At 41.2% G+C, this 25,037-nt stretch overlaps 1 protein-coding gene across 2 annotated transcripts in view; it reads right to left on the bottom strand.

Moving 5' to 3' along the window:
• The window catches only part of SH2D7 (SH2 domain containing 7), a 77,452-nt gene that overhangs the window by 35,133 nt on the left and 17,282 nt on the right, over window positions 1–25,037 (bottom strand). For both annotated transcript variants that reach the window (XM_073619166.1, XM_073619165.1), the window contains exons 2-3: window positions 23,979–24,068; window positions 338–503 (exon numbers count right to left, since the gene is read on the bottom strand). In XM_073619166.1, coding sequence (XP_073475267.1) covers window positions 338–503; window positions 23,979–24,068 — 256 coding nt within the window. The remainder of the gene's footprint in view (window positions 1–337; window positions 504–23,978; window positions 24,069–25,037) is intronic.

Raw genomic sequence — 25,037 nt, 5'->3', positions numbered from 1 at the left:
AAAGAGGAGGATCAAGGCTGCTTTGTGTAAAATCATTGCACAGAGTAGGTGAATATAACATATTTATTATTGAAAAGAATTAGGTTGACAATCACTTTACGTACTGCTTTAGCTACTAGATAGAACCAATTGTGCTAAATATATCAGCAGTGATAGCTACCATATAAGCAATAATAACGTTTTATTATTTCTTTCACAAAAACCTCACAGAAATAAGATTCTACAATTTTTTTTTTTCCATCATTACCAGGACCACCTGTAGAACGTCAGTAGTATTCATATATACCTGTGTTTTCATTATTACATAAGAAATAGCCAACTGTAGTTTACAGTTTACCTTAATGTAAGACTGAGCCAGCTTTTCTCCAAAAGGTTGTATAGCGGTGTTCTGATAATGCCTTATCAGTGTCGGCAAACTATCATGACAACAGGAGTCTCCAGACACTACCAATTCTCCATTTGCCAACTGGTTTATAACAAAATGGCGACATCTTTCCTTCCCCCTGTAATAAAAAAAAAACAATTAGGTATTAATGTTCTTTAGGGTGACCTGAAGCAAAGCTGGTATTTTATGAAATATTTTCTATTTGATATCAAAATACAAAAAATGGGTAGCTATGTCATATTTTTACACATATTTTTACCCTTTCCATCTCACAAAAATATTCTACCTAATATTACTCGGCTTATAAATGTATAAAAATGCAACTATCGGTGAAAAGGGAAAAAATGTAAGGGACCTTCTTGCTTCTCCAAAATATTTCAGGGCCGCTGTACCCTAAAACAGAAGAGGATGAATTCTTATCTACAGGACTCAACATGGACAACGCCTTCACTTTCCTATCTTCTAGCTTTATGTATGTTAGATGTGTTAAAAGGTTACATCTTGACAGGTTTTTTCTGTGTGTGAAAGGCTTCTACTTAATATAAAAAAATCTTATCAATGAGAATTACTTTTTTCAAAACTGTGTACAGTTTGTAAATATAAATTACTTATATATGTATTAGAGCTGCATGATTAATTGTTAAAGAATCGAAATCGCGATTCTACCCCCCTCCCGATCTTAAAGAAGCATTTCCTAGATTCAGTGCAGAGAGTTCTCTGCTCAAAGCTGACAGCTTTAAAAAAAAACCAAAAAAAAAACAGGCAGCCTGCCAAGTTTCCCACAACATCTTAGGCTTATCTTTTTTGCTCTATAGAAGAAAAAAGACCAAAAATTCTGTTAAAAAATGCATTTTTCTTTGTTTCTGTTATAAAATTTTGCAAATTAGTAATTTTTCTTCATATATTTTGGCCAAAATTTATACCGCTACATATCTTTGGTAAAAATAACCCAAATCGGTGTATATTATTTGGTCTTTATGAAAGTTATATAGTCCAAAAGCTATGGTGCCAATATCTAAAAAAATTGATCACACCTGAAGTACTGATGGCCTATCTAATTTCTTGAGACCCTAACATGCCAGAAAAGTACAAATACCCCCCAAATGACCCCTTTTTGGAAAGAAGTCATTCCAAGGTATTTAGAAGGATGCATGACGAGTTTTTTGAAGTTGTCATTTTTTTCCCACAATTCATTGCAAAAGCAATAATTTTTTTTTTTTTCACAAAATTGTCATATTAGCGGGTTATTTCTCACACACAGCATATGCATACCACAAATTACACCCCAAAACACATTCTGCTATTACTCCCGAGTACAGCGATACCACATGTGTGAGACTTTTACACAGCGTGGCCACATACAGAGGCCCAACATGCAGGGAGCACCTTCAGGTGTTCTGGAGCACCCAGGCCAATTCTGACATTTCTCTCCTACATGTAAAAATAATCATTTATTTGCTAGAAAATTACATAGAACCCCAAAACATTATATATATGTTTTTTTTAGCAAAGATCCTAGAGAATACAATGGCGGTCGTTGCAACTTTTTATCTTGCACGGTATTTGCGCAGCAATTTTTCGATTGCGTTTTTTTTTTGGAAAAAAAACTGTTTTGTGCTTTAAAAAAAACCAAAACAGTAAAGTTAGCCCAATGTTTTTGCATAATGTGAAAGATGAAGTTGTACCGAGTAAATAGATACCTAACATGTCACCCTTCAAAATTGCACACGCTCGTGGAATGGCGCCAAACTTCGCTACTTAAAAATCCACATAGGCGACGCTTTAAAATTTTTTACTGGTTACATGTTTTGAGTTACAGAGGAGGTCTAGGGCTAAAATTATTGCTCTCGCTCTACCGATCGCAGCAATACCTCACATGTGTGGTTTGAACACCATTTTCATATGTGGGCGGGGCTTACGTATGCGTTCGCTTCTGCATGCGCGCACACACGGGGACACGGGGAACTTTTTTTTTTTTTTTTTTTTTTTTCATTTTACTTTATTTGACACTTTTGTCCAAAAAATTTATTTTTTGATCACTTTTATTCCTATTACAAGGAATGTAAACATCCTTGTAATAGGAATATGGCATGCAGGTCCTCTTTACAGTGAGATAAGGGGTCAATAAGACCCCACATCTCACCTCTAGGCTGGGAAGCCTGAAATAAATAAAAAAAAACAAAAAAAAAATCCTGGCTTCGATCGTAGCGGTGAGTCGGTAGAAGCACCTGAGGGCAGTGGGAGGGGGGGACGTCCCTTCTAGCCTCCCATAAGAATGATCAAGCAGTACAACAGCCACTATGATCATTCTTATGGTGTAGAGAATCGCTGGCTGAAAAAGCTGATATCTGAATGATGCCTGTAGCTGCAGGCATCATTCAGCTATCCCCGCACAAAGTCAAGGAGGTCATATGACGGCCGGTGGGCGGGAAGTGGTTAAAACACATTTTTTTTTTAACACAAAGTTGTCCATTTATACAATGTTTCTAACACATAGCATGTATATACCAAAAATGACATCCCAAAATAGATTCTCCTACTCCTCCTGAGTACGGCGATACCACATGTGTGAGACTTCCACAGCCTGGCCACATACGGAGGCCGAATACAGCCAAGTATGGCTGAGCATGGCCGAGCATGGCCGAGCATGGCTGGGTATGGCTGGGTATGGCAAAGTATGGCTGAGTATGGCTGAATATGACAGAGTATGGCTGGGTATCACCGAGTATTGCAGAGTATGGCTGGGTATTGCGGAGTATGGCTGGGTATGGCAGAGTATGGCTGGGTATTGCAGAGTATGGTTGGGTATGGCAGAGTATGGCTGGGTTTTGCAGAGTATGGCTGGGTATGGCAGAGTATGGCTGAGTATGGCAAAGTATGGCTGGGTATGGCAGAGTATGTCTGGGATTGGCAGAGTATGGCTGGGTATTGCAGAGTACGGCAGGGTATGGCAGATTATTGCAGGGTATTGCAGGGTATTGCGGGGTATTACGAGGTATTGCGGAGTATTGTGGGGTATTTCAGAGTATTGCAGGGTATTGCAGAGTATTGCAGAGTATTGCAGGGTATTGCGGAGTATTGCAGGGTATTGCAGGCCATTGCAGAGTATTGCAGGGTATTGAAGGGTATTGTAGGGTATTGCAGAGTATTGCAGGGTATTGCAGAGTATTGCGGGGTATTGCAGAGTATTGCAGAGTATTGCGGGGTATTACAGAGTATTGCGGGGTATTGCAGGGTATTGCAGAGTATTGTGGGGTATTGCAGAGTATTGCAGGGTATTGCGGGGTATTGCAGAGTATTGCAGAGTATTGCGGGGTATTGAAGAGTATTGTGGGGTATTGCAGTGTATTGCAGAGTATTGCGGGGTATTGCAGAGTATTGCGGGGTATTGCAGGGTGTTGCAGAGTATTGCGGGGTATTGCAGGGTGTTGCAAAGTATTGTAGGGTATTGCCGAGTATTGCAGAGTATTGCGGGGTATTGCAGAGTATTGTGGGGTATTGCAAAGTATTGTGGGGTATTGCAGAGCATTGCAGGGTATTGCAGAGTATTGCAGAGTATTGCAAAGTATTTCAGGGTATTGCAGAGTATTGCAGGGCATTGCAGAGTATTGCAGGGTATTGCTGAGCATGGAGGGATGGCTGAACATGGATGGATGGATCCATGGATGTGACTGCACATGTCACAGAGCAGCGCTGTGAGCACTACACATCCAGCCCACAGCGCTGCTGCCATTCAATCCCTCCCCCTCTGTACCGATCGGTACACAGAGGGGAGAGAGGAACCGGCGTCATGACATGATCCGGTTTGTTTACATGTGATCGCTCCGTCATTGGATGGAGCAATCACATGGTAAACGGGTGCGATCAGCGGCCGTTTACCGTGACCCGTGATGCGGCGGTCACGGATGTTCCCGTGTGCGCGCCCCCCGGGGGTTTTCAGGGATCACGTCATAGTACGTGCTCCCAGAGTAATCCAACCGCCCTGCAGCCGTCATTTGGCTATGGGCCGGTTGGTAACTGGTTAATAAATAAAAAAAAGAAACAGTAAAGTTAGCCCAACTTTTTTGTATAATGTGAAAGAAGATGTTACGCCGCAAGAATCGTGAGAGAATCATGATCTTTATTCTAAGTAAAAAAATTGTGATTCTCATTTTAGTCAGAATCGTGCAGCTCTACTATACATACACTTTTATTAAAAAAAAAAATCATGTCTTTAGTAAATCACCCACCCACCAGATCTATAGGGTTCAATGAATCCTAAAATAAGCCAGTGAAAGAATTCCTCTAGATTGTGTTCGGGATGTGTCGAGGGCAGCCAGATACATATGGGGCTTAGGTGACTCAGGTCGACTTTACCTAAACATGATTGCTAGTTACATTTCCTGATATATAGATGTCCAATAGAAGGAACATTTACAAATTTATCCATGAAATAACTTTCTAATAAATGTTACAATAATAAAGGTAAATGTGTATGTAGCACTAACTCTCGGTGGAGCTGCTAGTTTAAGCGGGTCTGTTACCTTCACTTTGCTTCCCTCTGTTTCACCGGCACCGGGTCTAGGGGTTCCGTTGAGTTTACTTCTGGACGACACACGCACCAACACTGGAGTACGTTTTCAATGGTTTATTGAACAGACAAACTTTAGAAAGTAGCAGGAAAGAGGCGGAAAAGGAAACTTTCAGGAGAAACTCAAATATCTTCTTGTAGAATCTTAGAGACAAATGTCCTGGTAGAATTCAGATAATTATGTGGAATGCGTTCCCCTCATGGGATGCACTCTTTCCTCATCTGGATAGGCCTCTCTCACCGGTCTAGCAGCCAGTACGCAGCACGAATCTAAAGTCTCTGCCACAGACTTGTTTGGGGGAATAAATCCGTACGATCCTCTGCCACAGGATGTATCAGATTTTTCTGCAGTGAAAGTCAGTCACAGTGCCTGAACCTTTAAGCCGAACCGGCAACACTATGCTGTATGGTTACTTCTTTTGGATACGTCCTCCAATCGAGTCACCAGGCCCTTCTATAGACCAGCACGCTGAGTGATCTCTCCAAGAGGGGTCCTCCCCTGGGATCTCCTCGGTTGTCCAGCTTCGTCACACAGGACCGACAGCTCAGGACCATTCCTCGGCCACGGTGGTAGGCCCCAGACAAGCCTCTGGACCCACCCCTGCGCCGCAGCATCGTGGGCCTCCCGATCGGAGGACCATGAGGTAGCTCCTTAACGCATACCTGTCGGCCAGGAGGGCCAGCAGGTGGCTGTAAAACGACCCCAGAACATGGCGTCTGTCCCATAAATACCCTCTTCCCAGAATGCAACTCGGAGGACCACCTCCACCGAGCTTGTCTCCGAGACAGAGGAGCATCTATACACTTCGACATGTTGCCTTTCCAACACTGACCAGTGGTAACAGCGACACCCACCGGTCAGCACGGAAACACACCCAACGTCAGCCAAGCTGGAACAGAGGCAAACTTTTACCTACGTAATGCACAATTTACCTAACCTGTGGTAGATTGTAAATCTACCAGCGCTACACGTACTTACTAAAAATATATAATATTTCCCTTTAAAATGTCATGTACACTAAATAACCAACAAGGATATTTTTATTTTCAATACAATTTATCAAAGTTATGAGAAGTAAGACAAGGTTAAAAAACAGTGGAATGTTGTGTAACAGAGATGATTATCATGTTTGCCAGAAAACTGGTGTACTGACAAGTCACACCGACAATAAACAATAATGCTATAAACTGTAGTTGAGCTCTAGGGAACCCCAATCAAACAGCAGCCACTGTAGATGACTCAGTTCAACATAATTTCAAAAGTTGGGTTAAAAGACAGTTTATTTAGCCTTATTAGGACTCAATATTACAAAATGTAAATCTTAGTGCAATTGCTGCCTGTTCTGGAGAAGTTAGAAGGATCATGAATATTTGTCTATGCTATTTACAGACACCACCTGGGTGGCCAATCCTGGAGGGAGAATGTATTAAAGTGATAAAGCCAGCACAGGCATTTCTGCACATACAAGCTTTGTTTATACCAATGTGCACGATTCTGCATTTCTATTTTCATAAATCTTTCTTCAGAAAGTGGTCTGTCCTCAAGCAGGGCACCATTTCCTCTGTTTAGTGATGTTGCCCATGCTATCCAGCCACAGCATGCAAAGGAGGTTGTGAATTGGCTTACTAAACCCCCTTCATCCTCCTCAGCCTCTGTCACCCAAGCAGAGACTAGTGCGCAGTTCACCACAGCTGCCAGAGCAGCTTTTTCTGCCTCCTTGTCCACAGCTACTCCTGCCCCAGCATCATGCATGGAGGAGTCAACTGAGTTATTTCAACACAGTATCAGCCACTTGCTCTTTGACGATGCACAGGCATTACTTGATTCATCAATAGTACATCTATAGGGTTACGGTGTGAAGGCGCCACTAAGACCCAAAGCCCAATTTTTCCACACCTGTTACTCACATCCAAAGTCTGCAAAACAGACACAAAATTTTTACCAAAAAAATCTGTAATCTTGTTTTGAGTGCACTAAATTGGTGCCTCATTATACAGATTGGCTCCCAAGCTATTGTTTATAAGATAAAGAAAGCATGCAGGGAAAATGTCATTTTTTTTGCCTTTATAAATTACATTTTTGCTGCAGCAGGTTCTATACACGATACAGATGCATCACTTTAAAGGCAGACTACAGGACCCCCCCAGGCACTACATTTAACCGCTTTCCGACCAGTGCACGACGATATATGTCAGCACAATGGCACAAATGGGTGAACAGGTAAGTCCCCTTTAAGAAGTGGCATTGTGGGCACGTGCACGTTGCGTGCTCCATGACTGTGCCTGCGGGACCCAAGGACTCGATGTCAGAACGGCGAGATGCCTATGTAAACAAGGCATTTCCCCATTCTGCATAGTGACAAGACAGAGATCTACTGCCATCGGGAGCAGTGATCGCTGTCATGTCCTAGGTAGCCCACCCCCCCACAGTTAGAATCACTCCCTAGGACACACTTAACTCCTTGATCGCCCCCTAGTGTTTAACCCCTTCCCTGCCAGTGTCATTTACACAGTAATCAGTGCATTTTTATAGCACTGATTGCTGTAAAAAATGACAGTGGTCCCAAAATAGTGTCAAAAGTGTCCGATGTGTCTGCCATAATGTCGCAGTCATGATAAAAATTGCAGATTGCCACCATTACTATTAAAAAAAAATAATAATAAAAATGCCTTAAATCTATCCCCTATTTTGTAGACACCATAACTTTTGTGCAAACCAATCAATATACGCTTATTGCAATTTTTTTTTAACCAAAAATATGTAGAAGAATACATATAGGCCTAAACTGAGGAAAAAAAATTTTTATATATATATTTTTTTATAGCAAAAAGTAAAAAATATTGCTTTTTTTTTCAAAATTGTCGCTATTTTTTTGTTTATAGCACAAAAAATAAAAACCGCAGAGGTGATCAAATAGCACCAAAAGAAAGCTCTATTTGTGGGAAAAAAAGGACGTCAATTTTATTTGGGTGCAATGTCGCATGACCGCGCAATTGTCAGTTAAAAATGACACAGTGCCTTATCGCAAAAAGTGCTCTGGACAGGAAGGGGGTAAATTCTTTCGGAGCTGAAGTGGTTGAAGACATTTTTATTTTTATTGTTTCACTTTAAGCATCAGTAAATTACTGCTCATTTAAAAATGTTTTTTACAAACTTTTTTTCATTGTCCCCCATGGCAGTACCCGGACCCCAATACCCTTTGTATGCCCGATAACTTCTATGCTCGGCATCTAAACACTCAAAATGGGCACTTTTGATTTTTAAAGTTCAGGTCCCATAGACTTCAATGGGTTTTGCTATTTGGCTCTGAACTTTCTCGATGTTCGAGAGGTCTGGCGCGAACTGAACAGGGGGTCGTTCGGCCCATCTCTACTTATGACTACCCCTAGATATTGTAGTAACATGGTCTACACCAAAATCAAGTTAATCGTTTGTGAGAGGTATATGTCAGGAAATAGCAGGTCTTTAATCTGCACAATGCACAAGTCTGAATAAATGCCATATGGAATGCAAGGAAGTCATTATACAAAATAAGTCTTGTTGTAAACAGTTTATTATAAAGTCCATTTCTTTGTTAAAATGATCACCAAAAGTGGAAGCTTATTGTCAATGAATTAGCCTAACGCAAAGGCCCAGTATAAAACAAATATATGAATACCAATGATGAGCTGATGTTAGCACGCTCCATGATATCCATGCTATGTTGGTACACAAAACTCTACAAAAGCACTGAAATATTGTCATATCAGACTCTACCTTTGTTAAAAATGTTCCTGACTTTGACAAAAACTGTGTAGGTGTGGAAGAAATGTGGTTGACACCATTATTAAAGCTAATACTGACTAATGTATCTGTCCAGAGGTTTATTCTAATCCTGTACATGTTACCTTCTCATACGGGTCCTGGCACTACTATATCATAAAGGTTGACACAGTGTCACACACCTGTACAGGAGAACATTATACTTGTTAGAGCAGTGAAGGTACTATTTTGGTTGGAAGTTACTGAAAATGTACATTAATACATTTTTATTTATGTTTTTGTTTACAAAAACACCACTTTACCCCCAGTACCCTAACCCACTCATTTATTTACAGGAGTCCAAAATATGTGATAAATATCACTGCAAAGAAAGTGTCTTCCACAGCTAATTAAAATCCTCTCTACCACACGCGAGCAACAGAGCTAAAATACACTCATTGCATAATTACTAAAATGCACTATCATTGCATACAGGCCCGTCGTGACAGGACAGGCAAAACAAGCAATTGCTTGGGGCCCTGAGCTGGCCTGGGGTCCCAGCCACTTCCCAGTGTTGCCAACCGCCCGCCCGTAAAGGTCCGTTACGGGCAGCGGTGCCCGTAAAAAAGATGGCCGTGAGCGGACCATGTAACTGCGCATGCGCTGTTCCGAAGTCGGCCGGGCTCGGGAAAGCTCATACTTGCTCGGCCGGGCAGCGCATGCGCAGTAGCTTAATGGCGCCACCCGGCACCATTTTTGAATAGATTCAAGAGTACACTTGTTCCTGGCTAAGACACAGCAGCCGTGTTTTGTGCACTCGCCGTAGGCGGAGCAGTCGAGGGGGGGGTAAGTGAGGAGAAGAGTGTGGCACTGGGGCAGAGGATGACATTACTGGGGACAGTAGCTGACACTACTGGGTCTGGGGACAGGCGACAGAGGATGACGTGGCATTACTGGGGGGGAGGAGGGGTGAAGCCATGGCATGCAGGGGGACAGTGAAGGACACTGATGTGCTGCCCTGTGGACTGTGGACAGCTGAAAGGGAAGCAGAACAGGAGCAGCACACACTGGTGTGGAGACTGTAATATGATGGTGGACAGAGGAGGCTACTGTGAGGGGGTGAGGAGGACACTATCATGTCCGCAGCCTCTGTCCCCCTCCTGTAGTATGTCCGCAGTCTCTGTTCCCCTCCTGTAGTATGTCCGCAGCCTCTGTCCCCCTCCTGTAGTATTTCCGCAGCCTCTGTCCCCCTCCTGTAGTATGTCTGCAGGCAGCCTCTGTCCCCCTTCTCTAGTATGTCTGCAGGCAGCCTCTGTCTCCCTCCTGTAGTATGTCCGCAGCCTCTGTACCCCTCCTGTAGTATGTCCGCAGCCTCTGTCCCCCTTCTGTAGTATGTCCGCAGCCTCTGTCCCCCTCCTGTAGTATGTCCGCAGCATCTGTCCCCCTCCTGTAGTATGTCCGCAGTCTCTGTCCCCCTCCTGTAGTATGTCCGCAGCCTCTGTCCCCCTCCTGTAGTATGTCTGCAGGCAGCCTCTGTCCCCCTCCTGTAGTATGTCCGCAGCCTCTGTCCCCCTCCTGTAGTATGTCTGCAGGCAGCCTCTGTCCCCCTCCTGTAGTATGTCTGCAGGCAGCCTATGTCCCCCTCCTGTAGTATGTCCGCAGTCTGTCCCCCTCCTGTAGTATGTCCGCAGCCTCTGTCCCCCTCCTGTAGTATGTCCGCAGCCTCTGTCCCCCTCCTTCCCCTTCAATTGTTGAAAATGTTCAAATTTTATGCACATTATATGCAACAGCAGTATTTGCACTGTAAACCTTTTTTATTTATATAAAGTATTGGTGAACTTAAACTGTATCGCTATGCTGTGATTCCTGTAGGCTTTGCGTGCGTGCAGGGGGGGGGAGCCTCCATGTCCATTTTGCTTGGGGCCCCCAAATTCCTTCAAATGGCCCTGGTTGCATAAATACCTTGTCTATATTTCTGATACCCATTGCCATGGCCAGAATTATAACTACACTGGTGATTTCTGTTGTTTTGTCTGTATGTATACTCTATTGACTTGTGGGTTTTTTTGAGGTTCTTTGGTGATAAACCCTATATTCTCTTTCCATCCCGTTGTTATCATGTTATCTGTATAGTAGGTATTATCATTTCTTCCTCCTATTTTTTTAAGTCTTGGAGTGTGCAATTCAGGGGTTTTAAATCCCAAATACTTTCCTTCACCTGGGGTTTCTCTATATATTTCCTATTCCAGTGTTGTGCAGGCTGAATCGGATCCATTACTAGTTAGTTTGTTTGCCATTTAAAACCCTGTTTTTTCTGATAGTCACTAAGGACCCTCATATATTTCTTTCTCTTTTCAGCTTTATTCGCAAAGGGCCTTCTTTTGCATATCCTTATTTAGTTCTTCCTCCTGTAGTCCATCATTAATGGGAACATCCCACCTTAATTTTCTGGGGACCATTACACAGCTGTACAGTATTGTTTATTGTCTACTGTTGATATATGGATTTTTTTGTATATATCACAAGATTTTGAGGTAATTGATTTTATACCATTATTCAGTAATTTTAACCACTTCAATAGGGGGCACTCACACACCCTTCCTGCCCAGACCAATTTTCAGCTTTCAGCACTCTCACACTTTGAATGGCAATTACTCAGTCATGCAACACTGTACCCAAACAAAATTGTTAGCATTTTTTTCATACAAATAGAGCTTTTTTTGGTTGTATTTAATCACCGCTGGGTTTTCTATCTTTTGTGACATAAGTGAAAAAATAGCGAAAATTTTGAAAACAAACACTTTTTTTTAGTTTCTATGATAATTTTTTTTAAATTTAAGGCCAAAATATATACTGCTACATCTCTTTGCTAAAAATAACCCAAATTAGTGGATATTATCTAGTCTCTGTGAAAGGTATAGAGTCTACAAGCTATGGGGCAAATCATTGAAAATTGATCACACCTGATACACTGACAGCCTATCTCAGTCCTTGAGGCCCTGAAATGTCAGGAAAGTAAAAATACCCCTCAAATGACCCCTTTTTGAAAAGTAGATAGTCAAAGGTATTTAGTAAGAGGCATTGTGAGTTTTTTGAAGTTGCAATTTTTTCCCACAATTCTTGGGAAAATTAAGATTTTTTTTTTCATAAAATTTACAAAATAACAAGTTATTTATCACACACAGCATGTGCATACTTCCAATTACACCCCAAAATACATTCTGCTACTCCTCCTGAGTATGGCAATACCACATGTGTGAGACTTTTACACAGCCTGGCCACATACAGAGGTCAGACATGCAGGGAGCACCGTCAGGAGTTCTAGGAGCATAAATTATACCTCTAATTTCCTAACGACCTATCACACTTTTGAAGGCCCTGGAGCACCAGGACAATGGTATTACCCACAAAATGACCCCATTAGAAAACAAACACCCCAACGTATATTCTATGAAGCATTATGAGTCTTTTGAATGTTTTTTTTTTTTTTTTTAAAAAGTCTTCAGGAAATGTGGAAAGAAGATGAAAACCTAAGTTGTCAATTTATAAGATATTTCTAACTCATAGGATGTATATAGCAAAAATTACACACCAAAACATTCTGCTACTCCTCCCGAGTATGGCGATACCACATGTGTGAGACTTTTACACGGCCAGTCCACATACATAGGCCCAACATTAAAGTAATACCTTCAGGCGTGCTAGGGGCATAAATTTCACATCTCATTTCATTCCTACCTATCACACTTTTGAAGGTCCTTGAGCACAAGGACGGTGGAATTTCCCACAAAATTACACCATTTTGGAAAGCAAACACCCCAACGTATATTCTATGAGGCATGGGCTGCAGATAGGAACTCGAGTACTCTGATGGGCTGCAGATAGGTACTTGGGTACTCTGATGGGCTGGAGACAGGTACTCGGTTAACTTGATGAGTTGCAGCTAGGTACTCGGGTACTCTCATGGGCTGGTGACAGGTACTCGGTACTATGATGGGCTGGTGACAGGCACTCAGATGAACTATGACAGATACTCAGATGGGCTGTGACAGGTACTCAGGTACTCAGATGAACTGTGACAGGTACTCAGGTACTCGGGTACTCAGATGGACTGTGACAGGTGCTCAGATGAACTGTGACAGGTACTTAGATGGACTGTGACAGGTACTCAGGTACTCAGATGGGCTGTGACAGGTACTCAGATTGACTGTGACAGGTCCTTGATGGTACTCGGGTACTCAGATGAACTGTCAAATAGGGTGAAATGTGCAGCGCTTATGTGATCATATAAACCATGACAAATAATATTAGTACAGAAAACTTGAATAATAAATGATGTGCTCAAAAATACTCCAAGCAGTCCTCTATTATGACATGTGATGTCTATAAACAGAGTAACTGGACGTGTGATGTCCAAAAAAGAAAAAAGTCAGTGACAAGCTTCAGTCATGTGTGATGATAATCCTCAACCACATGTGGATATAATATAGTGACAGTCTTTAACTTCAAATAAGTATGATGTAATAACAGTTAATAGTGGGTCCACCACCAAAGACACCAGAAGCTGCTTACCAGAGGGATTGAACTCAAATAGGTGTACACCTAGTGAGTCAATCAAGCTTTGTGGTATAATATACCAAGGGGATCAGATGCTCTATCCAGATATGACCTCCAGATGGACCTCCGAACAAGTGTAAGGTATGGATGGACTCAGTAGATATAGGCAGTCAGCCCAGAGGGATTGAACTCAAATAGGTGTACACCTAGTGAGTCAATCAAGCTTTGTGGTATAATATACCAAGGGGATCAGATGCTCTATCCAGATATGACCTCCAGATGGACCTCCGAACAAGTGTAAGGTATGGATGGACTCAGTAGATATAGGCAGTCAGCCCCATAATTAAAAGAAAGAGGAAGGCATATAGTGTAACTCCGTATGGAAATTTTAATACATAAAAAGCAAAGAAAATACACTCACGTGTTAAGCAGTAAAATCAAGCGCTTGTATAAAAGAAGACAGTGGTCTCAGCATATCCTTCCGACGCGTTTCGACTTAGAAGTCATCATCTGGGGTGCTGGACCACTGTACTGGCTGAGTATTTATAGGTACTGGTTACCCCCATAACAAGTGGCAGCTCCATCTAATTGAAAGTGCAAATTATGGAGATTACTTCCTGGTTCCTCCAAAATGGCGCCCGGGCTTGCATTCCAAGCCTCGTTTTCATGTGTAGAGGAGGATTACTTCTTGGTTCTGCCAAAATGGCGCCCGGACAAGAGTTCCAAGCCTCATTTTAACATGTGAAAGAGGATGTGACATCATGTGGAACAGTGACTGGTTTAAACAGCCAAAAACATGGCACCGCTATTTTCGGGGACATATAGGGGCAGATGTGGCTTAAAACGGCACAATGTCCGCTGTATATAACCTACAACATGGCGCAGTTTGTCATAAGGACATGTATATTAATACAATAAGTTACAAGGTATCACCCTCAAAAACAATATAATACATCCACACATTGCTCTAGCCTGAACATGGGCAGTGGCGTAGCAGCCAGCACTCCCACCCAGCAGCAAAAGGGCCGCCGGTTCAAATCCCGAGATTCCATGTGGGGGGTAGAAAAAAATAAATAAAATAATGTAATATATATAAAAAATATATATGATACTAAGGTGTGACAAATGATGGCACCCCTCAGAAAGGAAACGTTATTGGTTGGATCAAGCTGATATTTGTGATAGGGACCAAACCAGTATATATTCAAATATACAATCTAAAATACATGTTATAAGAATTTAATAAAAATACCTTCATAAAAACATTTAAAAATACTTATAAAAAAAAAAAAAACCTCTCATAAAAGACATTCTAATAGGTACCAACTGGACCCTAAAGTACCGGAAATAGAGAAAAGGCATCATGCTTGGTTGATAAAAGCATTGATGTCCCATTCTATGTTCAACCCAAAAGGGGAGTAGGTCTGCAATTGGTGGATCCAATAAGTCTCCAAACGAGAGACTCCCCTTGTCTTAGCTCCTCCCCTCCAAGGAGGTGTATATTTATCTATGACAAGAAATTGAGAACCAGTAGGATCTCGTCTGTGATGCTCTCTATAATGTCGAGGCACATTATGTTTGATGTCACCACTTTTTATTTTAGCGATATGCTCGCTGACTCTAACAGAAAAAGCTCGAATTGTACGGCCCACATACTGCTTCCCACAGGGGCAGGTAATCAGATAAACGACATGTGTGGTAGCACAAGTGCAGAATGTTTCAATGGGATATGTACAATTTGTAGTGTTCGATTTAAACTCGAGGCTTTTACGTCTACCACAGGAATTGTATTGACATACAGTGCATTTTTTGCAGGGAAAATAACCCACTAAGTTGTGAAAAAAAGAAGGTCGTATGGGGGGATTTATGATATTAGGTGCAATTTTTCCCTGCAAAGAAGGCACACCTCTAAAGATGACCTTAGGTTGTTCTGGGAGTATTTCCTTTAAAACACGGTCATTCCTAAGTATATCCCAATGTCTGTAAATGATGTTTTTGATTTCTCTGTGTTGGACTGAAAAAGTGGTGAGCATAGAGCATTTAAAGGAGCTTTCTTGTTCACGAGGAGATTTTGGTGTCAGCAAAGATTTTCTATCAATTGCAGCCACTCTATTTATTTCTGAGGTTAACGATGTTGGGTCGTACCCCTTTTCTATAAATCTGTCCCTCAGTGTTGATGCTTGAGTGAAATAGTTGTTTACATCTGTGCAATTCCTGCGTAATCTCAGGAACTGACTACGAGGCACAGACTGTAACCAGGATTGGTGGTGACAGCTGTCAACTGGTATAAAGCTATTGCGGTCAGTATTTTTGAAATAAGTTTTAAACTTAAATTGGCGTGAGACCATCTCGATTTCGAGATCCAAAAAGTGAATTTTAAATGAGCTAAATTCATATGTCAACGAAATCCCCCGATCGTTGTCATTTAAAAACACAAAGAACTCCCTGAGGGATTCGGGGGTGCCATCCCATAGGAGGAGGATGTCGTCTATATATCTGGCCCACAGTACCAATGAGGGCCTGTGTTCAGAATAGACGACATCCTCCTCCCATTTTGCCATAAAAAGGTTGGCAAGGCTAGGGGCAAATTTGGCCCCCATAGCCACACCCTTCTGTTGCAAGAAAAACTTTTGGTCAAACCAGAAGTAGTTGTGTTTGGTAGCAAATTGTAATAGCTCAATAATATATTCACTTTGTTTATTGGTAATGGAATGGTCTCGGTTCAGAAAATGTGTGACCGCTTCTATACCTCTGGTATGGGGGATACAGGTGTACAATGATGCCACGTCTGCAGTGGCCATCAGCAGGTCCCCCCCAATCTCCACACTTTCAAGTAGCCTAATGGCATCAGTCGTATCCTTAAGATACGATGGAGTGCCTTTGACCAATGGTTGAAGGTAGAAATCAATATATTTACCGATACGTGATGTTACAGAGTCGATTCCACTTATGATTGGTCGACCCGGAGGGTGAACAGGATCCTTGTGGATCTTGGGCAGATGGTACATGATTGGGATTCTAGGTGCAGTAGGTACTAGGTAAGCCCTTTCTTTTTTATTTAGAATCTGCTCATTAAAACCTTTTAAAACTAGTTGGTCCAGCTCTTTTTTATATTGGGCAGTAGGGTTTCTGGTAAGTTCCCTATATGTGTCCTGGTCGCTTAATATCCTATACATTTCTTGAATGTAGTCCAGTCTGTCCTGCACGACTATGCCTCCGCCCTTATCGGCAGGACGGACTACAATGTCTTTCCTCTCGCACAGTGATTTGAACCCGAGCATTGGAAAGGACTGGTTATATGTCTTTTTGGGAGGAAGCTTGGCTAAATCTTGCAAAACTAGGTCCCTAAAAATGTTAACGGCAGGAGCTGCAGGTACAGGGGGGCTGAATAAAGACGGATTAGACAGCCCTGAATGTACCATGCCTGAAGAAGCAGCTCTTTGAAATTGAGAAGACGTATTAGAAGCTACATAACGTTGGATATTAATCTTCCTAATAAATTTATGGACATCTATAAAGGTGTGAAATTTGTCTAATTTCTTTTGGGGGGCAAATTTTAAACCCTTGTCCAATATCATCATTTCCTGAGTGGTCAATTCCTTAGTGCTTAAATTAAAAACTCCATTGCCTATCATGTCCTTTTTCTTTTTTCTTCTCTGGATTCTCCGCCCCCCTCTAGAACCTCTTTTGGGTCCGAAGACCTTTTTCTTCCCTGTGTGCCCTGACGAAAATCCTGGTTTCCCTTAGGACTTAAATCATATCGATTTTGACTTAATGAAGAACGATTATATTCATTCCTGTTATATGACTGATCCTCTCTATGACGGAGTGGAGAAAATCTGTTGTACACTGGGATTGACGGATGGTCATAATAACGAGAGTCATAGGGGGGTGGATTATCATAGGTTCTCACAGGGGACCCGTTGTATCCATAATTTCTATAATCGACATAATGAGGAGTCTGATGATAGTGTTGGTTGCCTCTGGAGCGACCTCTACCTCCCCTCTTATTCCGATTATTGGCCCGTCCACGATGTGGTGGTGGAGGGGTATGATAATTGGGATGTCTACCTCTCTGTGGACCTAAATGACCTACAGGTTCATATGAGTACCCTCTAGGTGTAGGTGGGGGTTTAGGTTGTGTGTGGCTGGAATGGCTGGTGTTCACCATATTATTGACAGCATGGGGACCATGTACAACAGCCTTAGAAGAGACTTCAGGATTGGTGTTCGCTAACAATGTCTTTTGCCAACCGAAAACCAACCCTGATTTATAATCCCCCGCATCTCGAGAGTATTTTTTGTGTTTTTTATTCTTTTGCTCTCTATCTTCCTTCTCAAGAAAAGACTGAAGATTCGAGGAAAGAGAATGATACTCTTGGGAATTTTTGAACTGTAAAAGCTTATCTTTCAGTTCTTTTATCTCTCTATCCAGGACTTGGAGTCTATTTTTCTTCTTGGAATTCAAAAACCCCAAAAATTCGGTACCTGCATCATTGAAATATTTGTACCAAGAGTCCAAGTCTGGATCTCCTTGCTGTGGATGGATATCCCATCTCAGACTTCTTGGGACCATATGTTCTGATATGTATTGCTCCAAGAAGGCAACATCCCATTGCAAGTGTAGCTCAGAGACCATGGCATTTTTAAGTCTCATAAAAAGACCGCCTATCTCCGTATCATTACCTGCAACAGTGAACACGCCCTCAGTATTAACCGTGCGTGCTGCTCGATATTCGAATACATCCATCTTACTTGAAAAAGACGTGAATAAATGTGCAAGTGTGTGAACTTACAGATGACTGCAGCAGTATAAACCAATCTCAATAACAGTACTGTAAGTTATAAACAAATATATACCGCGCTGTCTCAAAAAAAAAAAAAAAAAAAAAAAAAAAACTAAAGCAGCCAGCACAGCAGTGGATAAAGTTGCAAAAATGACAAATAGGGTGAAATGTGCAGCGCTTATGTGATCATATAAACCATGACAAATAATATTAGTACAGAAAACTTGAATAATAAATGATGTGCTCAAAAATACTCCAAGCAGTCCTCTATTATGACATGTGATGTCTATAAACAGAGTAACTGGACGTGTGATGTCCAAAAAAGAAAAAAGTCAGTGACAAGCTTCAGTCATGTGTGATGATAATCCTCAACCACATGTGGATATAATATAGTGACAGTCTTTAACTTCAAATAAGTATGATGTAATAACAGTTAATAGTGGGTCCACCACCAAAGACACCAGAAGCTGCTTACCAGAGGCATTGAACTCAAATAGGTGTACACCTAGTGAGTCAATCAAGCTTTGTGGTATAATATACCAAGGGGATCAGATGCTCTATCCAGATATGACCTCCAGATGGACCTCCGAACAAGTGTAAGGTATGGATGGACTCAGTAGATATAGGCAGTCAGCCCAGAGGGATTGAACTCAAATAGGTGTACACCTAGTGAGTCAATCAAGCTTTGTGGTATAATATACCAAGGGGATCAGATGCTCTATCCAGATATGACCTCCAGATGGACCTCCGAACAAGTGTAAGGTATGGATGGACTCAGTAGATATAGGCAGTCAGCCCCATAATTAAAAGAAAGAGGAAGGCATATAGTGTAACTCCGTATGGAAATTTTAATACATAAAAAGCAAAGAAAATACACTCACGTGTTAAGTATATTACATCATACTTATTTGAAGTTAAAGACTGTCACTATATTATATCCACATGTGGTTGAGGATTATCATCACACATGACTGAAGCTTGTCACTGACTTTTTTCTTTTTTGGACATCACACGTCCAGTTACTCTGTTTATAGACATCACATGTCATAATAGAGGACTGCTTGGAGTATTTTTGAGCACATCATTTATTATTCAAGTTTTCTGTACTAATATTATTTGTCATGGTTTATATGATCACATAAGCGCTGCACATTTCACCCTATTTGTCATTTTTGCAACTTTATCCACTGCTGTGCTGGCTGCTTTAGTTTTTTTTTTTTTTTTTTTTTTTTTTTTTTTTGAGACAGCGCGGTATATATTTGTTTATAACTCAGATGAACTGTGACAGGCACTTAGGTACTCAGGTACTCATATGGACTGTGACAGCTACTCAGGTACTCATATGGTCTGTGACAGGTACTCGGGTACTTATATGGACTGTGACAGGTACTCGGGTACTCATATGAACTGTGACATGACATGTACACGGGTACTCATATGGACTGTGACAGGTACTATGATGGGTGGTGACAGGTACTTTGATGGGTGGTGACAGGTCCTCTTTATTAGGGGGGCAATCAGTGTGATTGGTGTACACTGTAAGCAGTAACAAGATGTTACCGCAATCTCCTTCTCACACACGATCGGTGTGTGAGGAGGAGAACCCAGTAACATCTTGTTAACGTGGTTTGTTGACATTCTGTATAATAGATGGTAGAGACTACCAACACGGAAGCTGGTTAGACTAATATAGATTAAGGAGCAGCACGTTATAATGGTAATTGAAAAATGAAAAACAATGAAAAACAATAATTAACAAATTCATTACAAACCACTCTCATGTGTCATCTGCACTTGGACTTTACAGGGAGCGTGGTTTGTAATTAATTCGTTAATTATTGTTTTTCATGTTGACATTCTGTGACATTGGACACAGCCGGTTACGTGGTAAAGAGCCTATTTCATTGGCTCTTTACTGCGATTGGGGATTGGGCTGTGTCAGGGTGACAAGCCTCGTCCCCAATCGCCGCTCTGCATGCGCCCACATGGACAGTACATGTGACTGGCTGTGATTGGACACAGCCGGTCACGTGGGAAAAAGCCATTTTTTTATTGGCTCTTTACACGGATCTGGGATGGGCTGTGTCTGAGGGACACGCCTCATCCGCGATCGCCGTGCTGCCATACCGGGCCATTTGAATATGGCCCGGTATTGAGGTGGTTAAATATAATACTGTACAAATCAGGGGATTTATATATATATATATATATATATATATATATATATATATTAGGGGGATAGCTATTAGGGGTTTTTTTTGTATTTTATTTGTTGTATATGTATTTTTTTTTATTTTATATGCAGTAGATATAAACATCACGGACGTATTAGGGAAACATCATCAATATGTGATGGCAGGGGTTAAACATATGGCATTGGGATCTCAGGAAAAATGGCGCTTTAGGAAGTGTAAGGAGACTACAAGAAAATGGCACCAATAGAATGGTGTTTAAGTCAGAGCGCCGTGCCGACCAATCAGAATCCCCCTGATGAAGCCACGTGACCCTGTGGTGTTACGCGTAGGGGAGGGGCTTGATGACATCACTACACTCTACAGACGAGATAGTGTGGTAACTATACCAGGGAGGAGACTGTATATGTGAAAAGTATGTCCATGTACAGTATATATGCACTCAATACTTGGTTGGGGCTCCTTTTGCATAAATTACTGCATCAACGTGGCTTCACAAGGAGGCGATTAGTCTGTGGCACTGCTGAGGAGTTATGAAAGCCCTTTAATAGTGGCCTTCAGCACGCCTGCATTGTTGGGTCTGGTGTCTCTCATCTTCCTCTTGACAATACCCCACAGATTCTCTATGGGGTTTAGGTCAGGTGAGTTTGCTGGCCAATCAAGCACAGTGATACCATGATCATTAAACCAGGTATTGGCAGTGTGGGTAGGTGCCAAGTCCTGCTGGAAAATTAAATCAGCATCTCCATAAAGCTGGTCAGCAGAGGAAAGCATGAAGTGCTCTAGAATTTCCTGGTAGAGGGCTGCTCTGACTTTGGACTTGATAAAACACAGAGGGCCAACACCAGCAGATGACATGGCTCCCAAAATCATCACGGACTGTGGTAAATTTTGCATTTCATTTGGAAATCAAGGTTCCAGAGTCTGGAGGAAAAGTGGAAAGGCACAGAATCCAAGTTGCGTGAAGTCCAGTGTAAAGTTTCCACAGTCAGTGATGATTTGGGGAGCCATGTCATCTGCTGGTGTTGGTCCACTGTGTTTTATCAAGTCCAGAGTCAGCATAGCCCTCTAGATTTTAGCTTTAGGCTACAATACAGCTTTTTTCATTAAGGTTGGAATTAGTATAATCTGTGCATTGGCTGGGTGTGAATTGATAGACAACTGCTCCTGATCTGTAGGGTGAACCTATTTTTTCACAGATTGGTTCATGGTTCTCAGATCTTCAGGGTTGGTAATAAGCATTATAAAAATAATTTCGATTTGCAAAAGTGGTACTGTATACAGGTGCATTGAAAGTGTCTTTATGATGTAGATGCTGTTGTTGTTGTGGTATGCTAGCATAGGCTGTCAGCCTGAGTGTCTCCTGTATCACAGATAATGACATTTTCTGAACCATTAGCAGTTGGAAATGGAATTATGTTACAGTAATCCTGGGAGTGCAGGAAGTATACAGGAGAGCAACAAACAGCAAACCTACAAACAAAATGCCATTAAACATGAAATATCATCAGAAAGTGGCACTGGTCTTATTGAAGGTATTATACCTCAGTCATCTTACTCTCAGTATTTCTCATGTATTATATAATACTAAATAAAAAATAACCATATTTATTGTACTGTCATGCCTATTTAATACGTACAAAGCATTTCTGATTGTTGAATGGGTTAAAATTTTTAAAAATTGCTAATGGTATGAATGAACAACAAGGCATAGAGCAGTATGAATGTAACTGAAGGGGAAATGAGCATTGCTGATACTGAAGTGCAGCCATTTTCCAGCTAACCTCCATTTTATATCCATTTTATATTACCAGTTGGTACAGGATGTCAAGCTGCAGTGTGTTTGGACTGTGACAGAAACTCAATGCCAACACTTAACTGACGATCCTTCCGTTGTCATCTATAGTGTGTATAACCATGGGCTCCCTTCTGTTATGTAACCAGTAACTCGTCCACTGTCTATAAAAACTTATACCCATCAATAAATATAATCAATTTCAATAAATGGGAATAGCTTTTATACAAATCTTAGTGTGTTTGTCTATGTTCTTTCAATTGCAAAAATGATACCATAATATGGGTGCACTGACTAACGTAATAACGAAGAATTCCCTTACTTAACCCATAGGAAAGTGAATGCAGTGGAGAAGAATGGAGAGCACAGTGTATAGCACAGCATGAAGATTGGGGTGGTCCAAAGTATGTAATGTACAGCACAGAATAAAAATGTAGCACTACCCCCCTTAGGAGCCACCTGATAGGCTGGGTCCTCTGTTCTTTGCCTAGACCTTTTCAAGAACCTCAGCACCTCTGACACACCAGGTTGAGTGTACAAAAATACAATATCACAGGAATTACCAAAAGTAATAATTAGTATACAATAGTAGTGCTATATCAGAGAAAACAAGCACCAAACCAGGTAGTAAAGGCAAACTTAATAAAACCCAATACGTATGGTTAATAACTAGGCAAGCATAAAATGGATTAACTATGGTAATAACACAATTTAGCATACAAAGTATTTAACAGCAGGGACTTGGCATAAGATGACATTTGGCATCCAGATCAGTAGCAGCAAGGCCACCTCAATTGTAGCAGTGAGCAGTAGTAAAGTTTAATTTACCAAGTTCTGAAACTATACTGCCGAAGCATATTATACCCTGTTTCCCCGAAAATAAGACCTAGCGTGATAGTCAGTGATGGCTGCAATATTAGCCATACCCCCCAAATAAGCTCTACCCTGTTCCCCAGAAAATAAGCCCTACCCTAATAATAAGACCTACAAGGACTTTAACTAGGGCTTATTTGGGGGGTAGGGCTTATATTGCAGCCATCACCGACAATCACACTAGGTCTTATTTTCGGGGAAACAGGGTAGCAGCGATGTTAGTCCTAGACTGAATAGATATGCACCTTCTACATGCCTAAAAAGAGGAGTTGTGTTGAGTTCAGGGCAAAGTATGAAACCCGTTTCACTTGCATGCCTTGGAAAGAGGCCTATAAATAAGATAGCACCCTGCAGGGTCTTTAATTTCATTGTAAAATGAAAACTGTCAGATCTGCAAAAAGCAATAAGAACACCCCTTTCATTTAGCTGGACATTAATCTAAAACACCTGAGGATACCTGGTGCTGAAGGATGAGGCTTGGGAGAAATGGGTTTCCTGGAGGCAAACTGGGGTTGATTTACTAAAATTGGAGAGTGCAAATTCTTCATTGAAACTAATCAGTTTCCAGGTTGTTTTGAAAAAACGTAATTGAACAAGCTGAAGTTAGAAGCTGATTGGCTACCATGCACATCTGCACCAGATTTTGCACTCTTTCGTTTTAGTGAACCAACCTCCATATGTCAGTTTTCAGGGTTTGGAAGTGGTGGAATGCTACTGTTCATTTATGGGGGGTAATTGAAACCTTTAACATTTAAGGAAAATCACTTTAATATCTGCCATGATGACCCCGGGTTAAAGGTCACATATTGGAATTGCAGACTGTGGATCCTCCCCTGGACAGGATAATCATATTTTATATAATAATGTTGAAAAGTGTTTCTCAACTCTAGTCCTCAAGTACTCCTAATAGGTCATGCTTTCTAGACTTTGGTGAGAATAGCTGCAGTAAATATAAGACAGGAAAACAAAATAAATGAATAAAGCATAACCCCACCTCTCCCTCAAGTACTAAACATTTCTCTTCTATCTCAAAAATAACATAAATACATATATGGTAGATGTATGATGAAAACTCACTTATATGACAAAATATACCCAAACGTTCTTTGGCTTAATGTGATCATGAAGGTCCCGGTCTCCTTGTTCTTCAGTAGTTCTTCAGATTCCCTTTTACAGAAAAACATGAATTCATCAAGTGGTCAATATATTTGTTTTGCGTATAACTGTTTAGTTTATTATAGTGTAAGGCCCCTTTCACACACACATGTCCGTTTTGATGGACTCCACTTGCTCAGCAGGGATCGCTCCGTTGATCCCCGCTGAGCCGGGGTTGACAGGTCTGTCTCTGCTCATTGTGCAGGGGCGGACCTGTCATTTTTATCCGATCCATCAGACGGATGGAAAATAGGGTTTTCATCCATCTGGATTCAGCGGATTGGTGCGGAGCAGAGCAGATCGGATGTCAGCGGACATGTCCCCACTGACATCCGTCCCTTTATAGACCTGCATGGAGCGTTCATTCAGATCCGCCTAAAAAACTGACAGGGGGACCTGAATGGTCCACATGTGTGAAAGGGGCCTAACTAACAGTACATTTCTCAGTGTAAGATTTTGTGAGAGATTCAAGAGCTAAGCCCTTTGCTAGTGATTAATTTTCCTAATTTGTTTCATTTTCGATTAGATTTTTCATCCGTATTCAAATCAAATTCGATTTGAATCTTTATTGATTCTAATTGAATATCTGAAAATTAGTTAGGTACAACTTGTTCATAGACTGTTTAAATATTTGTGATTTTATCAGATAAAAATAAGTTTTCACAACATGAAAGCCTCCATTATTTTCCCAACAGAATATGTAGCATGAAATTATAGGTAAGTTATCATCATTATAATATATAAAAAATTGTTGAACTACAAGAGAATCAGCATGTGCTGGACCCCCAAATCCCTTGATGCTATTTATAAAATACTAAATTCTTCTATTGGAAATTATGACGGCAACTTTAAGAGTTGTATAAAAATGTAATTACTATTGCTAACATGAAACTCATGTGATTGAAGATACTATCTTTGTATACCTTAAGACACACATGCATAACAATTAAAGCGGAGTTCCACCCATTTAAAAGTTAGCAG

The sequence above is a fragment of the Aquarana catesbeiana genome, linkage group LG03, assembly GCF_042186555.1.
Source record: "Aquarana catesbeiana isolate 2022-GZ linkage group LG03, ASM4218655v1, whole genome shotgun sequence".
NCBI lineage: Eukaryota > Metazoa > Chordata > Amphibia > Anura > Ranidae > Aquarana > Aquarana catesbeiana.
Note: the sequence above shows the minus strand (reverse complement) of the source record. Positions and strands in the feature narration are given on the sequence as shown.